The following is a 9010-nucleotide window of genomic DNA, read 5'->3' as shown; positions in this document are numbered from 1 at the left end:
TGGAGAACCCAGCCAAGAACAGCTGGAGTCCAGGTTACTTTGGGACTGACTGGTCAAGAAATACCCTGGGGTAAACACACCGATGTTAGGCTATGTTATTCATCAATACAATTTCAGTGATGACCAGCATTATTAGAGACAAATAAAAATAGAAAATAAAAATAATTGCCATTATACAAAACAAAAATATCAACGCAACATGTAAAGTTTCATGAGCTGAAATAAAAGATCCCAGAAATGTTCCATTCACACAAAAAGTTTATTTCTCATAAATGTTGTGCACAAATTTGTTTACATTTCTCCTATGCCAAGATAATCCAGCCACCTGACAGGTGTGGCATATCAAGAAGCTGATTAAACAGCATGATCATTGCACAGGTGCACCTTGTGCTTGGAACAATAAAAGGCCACACTAAAATGTGCATTTTTGACACAACACAATGCCACAGATGTCTCAAATCTTGAGGGAACATGCAACTGGCATGCTGACTGCAGGAATGTCCAACAGAGCTGTTGCCAGAGAATCAAATGTTAATTTCTCTACAATAAGCCGCCTCCAACATCGTTTTAGAGAATTTGCCAGAACATCCACCCGGCCTCACAACCACATACCACGTGTAACCATGCCAGCTCAGGATCTCCACATCCGGCTTCTTCGCCTGCGGGATCCTCTGAGGAGGGGTGGTGCTGAGGAGTATTTCTGTCTGTAATAAAGCACTTTTGTGGGGAAAAACACATTTTTATTGGCTGGGCCTGGCTCCCAAGTGGGTGGGCCTATGACCTCCCAGGCCCACCCATTTCTGCGCTCCTGCCCAGTCATGTGAAATCAATAGATTAGGGCCTAATGAATTTATTTAAATGGATTGATTTGCTTCTATGAATTGTAAAAGTAAAATCTTTCAAAGTGTTGCATTTCTGTTTTTGTTCAGTATAAATACAAAAGCAGTATACCTCAAAGGCTACTTCCCACAATGTAAATTAAGACAAAATCTTGGGGAATCTGAAGTGAGAAAAATGAGAGATTTCTGGAGCTCTGTAAGAGTCTGGTTCAGATTATTACCAGAGTCTCCCTCCCTCCTTCCCTCCCTCTCTCTCTCCTCCTCACAGCACTGCTGTCTGGACAGAGTCTTCTTATCTGAGACTGTACAGTGTGCTGGCAGTTTGTGAGCTTGAGAGATTGATATTGATTGACAGACACAGACACACAGGACCAGACAGAGAAATACTGACGGTGTGGACCACGGGCTGGCTTTGATTTTGGTTGGGACACACAATCGCTCGTGCATTAGTTTGAAGGTACTTCCGCTTGTCTCCTGTTTTGGGATTTTTTTTAAATTTAAGACTGCAATGCTTCCATTCTACCTCTTCACCCTGTTTGGTGAGTATAGAAAACAAATCTACAGTGAATATGTGCATGTTTTTATACATGCAGTGGTGCTTGTTTTAGTGTCTATATGATTCATCCATTTTCTCTCTTCTCCCAGCCACAGTCCAAGCCCAGATCCAGCACTTGCCAGGCTCCTGTAGCTTTGAGTCCAGCACCTGTGGATACACGTCAGACCCAAACTTTTTAAGCTGGACGCTCAACAAAGATGGTAGGAGACTTTGAAAAAGGTTGAAGACTATCCCCTTTAATAACACTGACAAGTGCCTATAATACAGTAGCTTCCCACTGCACACAGACATCAATTCAACGTCTATTCCACATTGGTTCAACTAAATTTGATTGAAATTACATGGAAACTACGTTGATTCAACCAGCATGTGCCCTGTGGGTCATCCCCCTTAAAGTGGTTGAAATACATGACAACTTGTTGCTTATTGAAAACATGAGAAGACTGTCCTCTCTTCTATACAGCAGAGATGATAGGGATTTATTACAAGGATTTTAGGTTTCTAGTAGTCTGTAGTAGTGTCTGTAGTAGTGTCTGTAGTGGTGTCTGTGGTAGTGTCTGTAGTAGTGTCTGTAGTGGTGTCTGTGGTAGTGTCTGTAGTAGTGTCTGTGGTGGTGTCTGTAGTGGTGTCTGCAGTAGTATATGTGGTAGTGTCTGTGGTAGTGTCTGTAGTAGTGCATGTTGTAGTGTCTGTAGTAGTGTCTGTAGTAGTGTCTGTAGTGGTGTCTGTAGTGGTGTCTGTGGTAGTGTCTGTAGTAGTGCCTGTAATAGTGCCTGTAGTAGTGTCTGTAGTAGTGTCTGTAGTGGTGTCTGTGGTAGGCCAAGCTGTACTAGTTGTTGTACTTGTTGATGTGGTTCATGCAGTTGTTGCTCTGATGGAGAGAAAGTGGGGAGAGAGAGAGAGCCATCTGGACTGCGTTTCCAGCACACATCTGGAAACAGTGAAATAACAGATTTAGGCATTCAAACCTCTCAGATTTGGTACTTAGTAGTACTATTATATCCCAGAATGATCAAAGGACACATAAGAATGCAGATTTGATTTTTTATGACAACTACTATATGTAATCATTATGTTTGCCTTAAGACGGGGACTACTATATGTAAACTGTAAGAAGAATGTGTCTCTTCCTGTTTTTGTCTATTACTTGTGTCCTGTTGTGGCAGACCATCCACCCTCCTTCCTCTTCATCATCTGTTTCCTCTCTTCCTTTTTTCATCCATCCTTCCCTGCCACTGTCACCCTAGGCATTCTTAGAAAAAAGCCTAATGACAATGGATTAAGTAGGTCCTGTTATACTCTCTTCCTCTCTTGCTCTTTTCATATAACTTCTATTCAAACTGTTTCGCTGTTCTCAGGGTCTTTCATCTCAGTGGACCCAGGCCTAGAGGACCAGGATGGGCAGGAAGAGAGGTCGGAGGGAGAGGAGAGGTCAGAGGGGGAGGGCAGGGCCGTTCTGCTGGGCCCATCCATGGAGCAGGAGGACTGGAGCTGTCTGAGGCTGGTGTACCAACTTTCCGGGTCAGGCTTTCTACAGGTCCAACAGCGCAGAGAGGGCGAGAGCTTCGACCGGGCCCTGTGGAGCACCCAGACTGCCTCCGACAGCTGGCTCATCTCCAGCATTGACCTCCAGAACAGCACCGAGCCGTACAGGGTAAACAACACACCCTCAGGAACATGGGAGGCACATACACACTATTAAAATGTATGGACTAATATAAACACTGCCATACCTAGGTGGAGGAATGGGGCCCGGAAAATATTCTAAAGATCCCCCCCCCCAAAAGATAAACATTGATAATTTCAAACATGAAATGACATGCATGTACTGTATCTGCTGTTCAATCTCAGGTCTGGTCGGATAACTGCTGTTATGTATTGTATGTGACATCTTAATGGTGCTTCCTGCTGCACTCAACCTGACTGGTTTGATAGAAATAAGGGAGCATGATAGAAACATGTACTGCACACAGGCAGTCAGGCACGAGCATTACAGTAACTAACCATGCACTTGACCTTGAACCTGCCTGGAGGGACCTGCCTTAGCTACACTCACCTGGGAGCTGGGAACTGTACCATTAGCCTATGGTGGTATAGTCTATATGTCGTACATTCCCACCCAACATAATGGGGCACAGACATACTGTCCAATACCTCCATATCCCCTCCTCATTCATTACCTATTGAGGGCTATTACTGAACATGTTTCCCAACAGATTGCCATTGACGGGAGACCTGGTGAGAGCAAAGGTAGTAGTGTGGCCATCTTTGAGATACGCATCAACCCTGGATACTGCTTAGGTCAGTGAGTCACACCCATATCATATACCCTTGAGATTTGTAAGAATGCACACACACACGCGTGCACGATGACTACACAATGACTGATTCCGTATCACTTTTCATCCAACAAAACATGTTCATTATGTGACAATAACATTACAATAGTCACATTTATATTTTATCTAGTGTATATGAAATCTTAATGATATATAATGTATGTGCTTTCCTCTTTTACTCCTTTTATCATCTGCCTGTTTAACTTGCTCTATTTACTATAATAAAATATAACAAGAAGGTTTTAATGAGAGAGGCCCCTCGGTCCGCTTCCTCACAGTGAAGCGTTGTATTAATGGTTTACTGTCCTGTTGTCTCAAGAGTGTGACTACGAGGAGTCCCACCTTTGTGGCTACAGAAACCAGTGGAACACCAATGTTAACTGGTACAGGGGAGGAGGAGCTGCCCGGGACACTCAGAGCAACATACCTTACGTCCACACGTCCACACGCACAGGTGAAGCCTTAGCAACTCACACATTTAAATGCTAGTAGATGTATAGCAGATATCGCAGCTCAACACTCAAAAAGAATATACCACTGCTCAACACAGGCCACAAGCAAATGACACAGTTAAAATGAACAAGAACCAAAACAAATAAATCAATAAAGTATTAACACTCAACAGAACAAGGGCATTTCGTACGTTCAGCAGGAGACACTCAATTGGCCTCCTGCTAAGTTCACAAAATCGTTTTTTTTTTTTTTTTTCATATGGCATCAGGATGCCAAAATATTGTAGCTTGAGGTAGTACAATGGACAATAGAATCTAGGGAGTTTGGTTGGTATCATCCATAATGGCTTCAAGTTGAAAATCAAAGCTGCCATTGCCTTCCCAGGTCACTACATGTATGTGGATTCTGTGCACGCCAAGACATTCCAGGAGGTAGCCAAACTGGTGTCCGCTATGACAACGGTGCCCATGTCGGGCTGCCTAAGCTTCCAGTACCAGCGGGGTGAGGAGCGAGGGAACCTGTTCTCTGTCTACACCAGGGACCAGGCAGGCCAGTACCAGGAGCTGTGGAGAGCAGACCCAGAGGACCAGAGCCTTAATGACTGGACTGCTACCACCTTGGAGTGGATACCTGTGCAGGTGGACATCAAGGCCCCTTTCCCTCTGCAGGTCAGTGGGGTGCAGATGTTTTCACAAGGAGTGCACATTGGATTTACATTCTGATTGAATACTGAGTACAGTGAGCAGCATGTTCATTTCTTGATGTGTTTGCCTGATCTGTGGATGTTCGATGAGTGTGATTGTTTGTGTACACCGGCTCTCTACAGGTGGTGTTTGAAGTCACCTTCAACAGCCCCAGAGGGGGTCACGTGGCACTCGATGATATCGCCTTCTCTCCTGAGTTCTGTAGTGCAGAGACAGGTGGGTCTGTTTGGTCTCTCTCCTCCTGTTTCCATCACACAGTAGATTTACATTTTACTTTACATTAACTTTCATGACTGATATGGATGGAGTTGAAAGGTAAAAGAGGAGAAAAGCATTATGTTAAAGAGTATTGGGCTGCAGCGTCCTAATGTGTCCCATCTGTGCTACAGAGCCAACATTTGATCCCTCCATCGCCAACTGTGACTTTGAGGTGGGTTTCTGCCACTACACCCAGGATCAGATGGAAGGATCCCCATGGAAGAGAGTGTCAGTCAAGCCCAACATCTACAGGACTGGGGACCACACAACAGGGGCAGGTCAGAAATTATACAATGTTGACCACACAAAGATACAAGAAGCGCAATGAGTAAACAACAGATTGTTTCTCTAGATGCTACTGTTGACCATTTGCAATGCATTCAATTTGACTTTGGTAAAACCTGAAGCGTTTTAAGTGTCAGAAAGACCAGTGCCTGGTGCAAAGTGAAAAGGTTCCATGGCAAAACGATAGACAGGAAACAGAGCTGCCAAAGACAATATTAAGAGTTCTTTCTCTCCCCACAGGGTCCTTTCTTCTAGCTCACTCTCGGCTGAGTCCACGTGCTGGCTATATTAGCCGCCTGCTCGGGCCTCCTCTGCCCGGCAACATGAAGTACTGTCTGAGGTTCCACTACTCTCTCCGTGGATTCCTACAGACAGACCAGGCACTCACCGTTTACCTTCAGGGTCAGAGTGGAATCATACAGGACAGGATATGGACCCAGAACGACAAGTCCAGAGGTGTCTGGATAGCAACGGACATCACCTTCCAGAGTCCACAGGCTGCAAAGGTAAAATGTATTAAAATATATTAACCCTCTAATGCACACATTTTGGTTTAAAATATATATATATATATATTCCATCTTATTTTTTTGGAAGATTTAGGCTTTCTGATAATGTATCAGTAATAAGAATTTAAAAAAACTTTTACTCCCCCACACCCAGAAATGTATTTGTTGCCTCAGGGCAACGCTGTGCCGTAAGGGTACTAAAATACCAAGGAAAATCTGATCTTTTCAGAACACTTACATTTCATTGCCTCTCGAACCTGATTCTGGGGTCCATTATTCCTTGCTGTCACTTAGGCGACAGACCCCCACCACTATCAGATGGTACGATTCTAACTCTTCGATTAGGCTACTTTCACTGATAGAATGTCCATGTGTCCATTGCCTGTGAATATCAGTAGATATGTTGGCAAAAACATTGACCATGGCCATCATTTTACATTATTTTATTGAGCATGATATTGCCCTGAAAATTCACCTAACTGCACAACGTTGCAAATGTTTTGAATATAGATAAAAACAAAATATGTTCAAAAACGATCAAATATGCTAATTTAGATGTCCCTACACAAGGACATATTTTTTTATTGTCAAGTTCTCTCTATTTAAACATGCAAAATAATGAAATAAATGTATTGCTCACACCATGCACTCACATCGCTCTGCTTCCTGAAAGAAGGCCCCTGCCCCAATTCATACATCATACCAACTTCTGCATCTCATTGGAAATTTTGCAGACATGATATCACATATTGTCATGAATTTCAAAATAATGCCTGAGGGCAATGATGTGCCATAGAGGGTTAAGTAACCCCAGTAGAGGGTTAATCCCCTCTTTAGTTTGTCAGTTGTTTTCCTTCCTCGTCACAATTGATATCCTGTGTATGCCCTGCCTATAATGTTTTATATGTAACTGAAACTCTTGTGTTGGGGGCTTTGAAGTTTGTTCAGCCTTACATAGCTCATATCTTTGACATATTTTTTTTATTCTCAGTCCTCTGGTTTGGCTCCAGCTTTGTAAGCAGCAGCAGTTAGACGACCAGGTTTAATATGTTTGACATCAAATGAAACAGGATGCCGAAGTCAGTAGTCAGAGATTCTCCCCACTGGGTTTTCTTTGTAAACTCTTTTGCCCTGATAAAACATGCATTATTTGTTCAAAATCTAAACATTACCCTATCACAGTTAATTACTCTAAATTAGGTGTAACTCTGTCTGCAAATGCATTATGCAGTTACATTTTTTCAGAAGCTATATCTATGTATGTTGTTGAAGGCTTTGCTCCTGCAAAAAAAATGCTAATTGCTCCTGCTGTCCAGGTGGTGTTTGTCAGCACATGTACAAACTTCTGGGACTGTGGTTCAGTTGCTCTGGATGACATCAGTGTGAGCCTCGGGGACTGTGATCTTACAGCAGGTATCTTCACCCTCACTGATGCCCACAAGATCTCTGGGAGTTATAGTGTCTCTATGATAAACACATTGTCCCTTGAGACTCATTTTGGGTGTCCATCTGCAGGTTTACTCCTGTCTGTCCCTGGGCATTGTAACTTTGAGATGGGTCACTGTGGGTATATTCAAGACAAGGAGGATGATAAGGGTGACTGGGTACTGGTGAGAGGGCCTACCCCTACCTCCTACACCGGGCCGAAGGGGGATCACACCACAGGAGTCGGTGAGTATCCAATGCCCTATAACGTTCCTTAAAAAGAGTAATTGTGACATTGTAGTCTGTTTCCATGTTATACTGTGATAGTTGGAATTTGACCCTGTGAAACTCTGTTAGGGTACTACATGCACATTGAGGCATCTAACATGCTGCCTGGTCAGAATGCCCGGTTACTCTCCAGTCCTCTGAGGGGGTCCAGTGGTCCTCAGTGCCTACGTTTCTTCTACCAGATGTACGGCTCAGGCACAGGTGAGCTTAGCATCCATCTGAGACAGGATGGAAAGGATGTGTTGCTATGGAAACACACTGGAGAGCAGAGCATCACCTGGCTGAAAGCAACTGTGGAATACCAGAGTGACCAACAGCATCAGGCAAGTGGTGAAAAATTTCACTTCTCCTCTACACACCACCCCCAAATTACAACAATATATTCAGGCAACGATTTGAAGAATTAAAGCACCCAGTCTTATTCACATGTGCTCAGGCTAAATATTGTTTTTACTGAGCATTACATTTGTTGTCCTTTTTCTCCTATTGTTCTAGGTTGTTTTTGAGGCCATCAGGGGTTCCTCAATAAGGAGTGACATAGCCATCGATGACATTGTGTTTGAAAATGGACCATGCCCAGGTATCTGTTGCCCGATTAATGTTATACAACCTCTACAAACAAGGATTGTGTTGAATTGTTTTGCTTTGTGCAATCTTTTAACTCATGGCTCATTTTATTTTTCGTCCACAGATATTGAAGTCAAAATGACCCATTCCCCAGGAAACTCAAATTACATTGAGTGAAGGAGCAGAGGACAGGAAGAGTGCTGAATAAGATGCATGCATCAATACTATGTTGCACATACGGACAAAAATGTACACAAACATTTTATTTTATTTTTGCAACTGTACTAACAGCACTGAATCGTTTTGCACATATTGAGGTCAAACAAAAAATGCCTCGAATTGAGTAAAAGAGATTCTGCATTTACAACCAATCAAATTATATCACTGTACACGTTTTTAATTAGTCACACCTGACCCTACTTGCTCTTTGTAGAGAAATTGGTAGTTGTCAGTCAACATTTTCCCAGTAATAGAGGCTGTGTTGTATTCAAAATAATATGCATTAGATTAATGCTGAAATAAAGAGGGATGCTTATTCAACATGTGTCCTTGTCTTGATCTTACTAATTAAATGTTTTATTTAACTAGGCAAGTCAGTTAAGAACAAATTCGGGATTACAATGATGGCCTACCAAAAGGCAAAAGGACAGGGGCTAGGATAAAAAAATTTTTTTTTAATAAAATATAAATATAGGACAAAACAGACAACATTACATAAAGAGAGACCTAATAAAACAACATAGCAAGGCAGCAACACATGACAACACAGCATGGTAGCAACACAACA

General features: G+C 42.7%; 1 protein-coding gene across 1 annotated transcript; it reads left to right on the top strand.

Moving 5' to 3' along the window:
- Window positions 1–1087: 1087 nt before the first annotated feature.
- LOC135518012 (MAM domain-containing protein 2-like) lies at window positions 1088–8763 on the top strand. Its single transcript, XM_064942821.1, has 14 exons — window positions 1088–1378; window positions 1485–1595; window positions 2754–3049; window positions 3612–3696; window positions 4054–4188; window positions 4572–4855; window positions 5014–5107; window positions 5281–5427; window positions 5675–5940; window positions 7260–7356; window positions 7459–7614; window positions 7726–7979; window positions 8152–8236; window positions 8348–8763. Exons 1-14 carry the CDS (start codon window positions 1348–1350, stop codon window positions 8398–8400), a joined length of 2094 nt encoding a protein of 697 aa, XP_064798893.1. The 5' UTR covers window positions 1088–1347; the 3' UTR covers window positions 8401–8763.
- The last annotated feature ends 247 nt before the right edge of the window (window positions 8764–9010 follow it).

The sequence above is a fragment of the Oncorhynchus masou genome, chromosome 28, assembly GCF_036934945.1.
Source record: "Oncorhynchus masou masou isolate Uvic2021 chromosome 28, UVic_Omas_1.1, whole genome shotgun sequence".
Lineage (NCBI taxonomy): Eukaryota > Metazoa > Chordata > Actinopteri > Salmoniformes > Salmonidae > Oncorhynchus > Oncorhynchus masou.
Note: the sequence above shows the minus strand (reverse complement) of the source record. Positions and strands in the feature narration are given on the sequence as shown.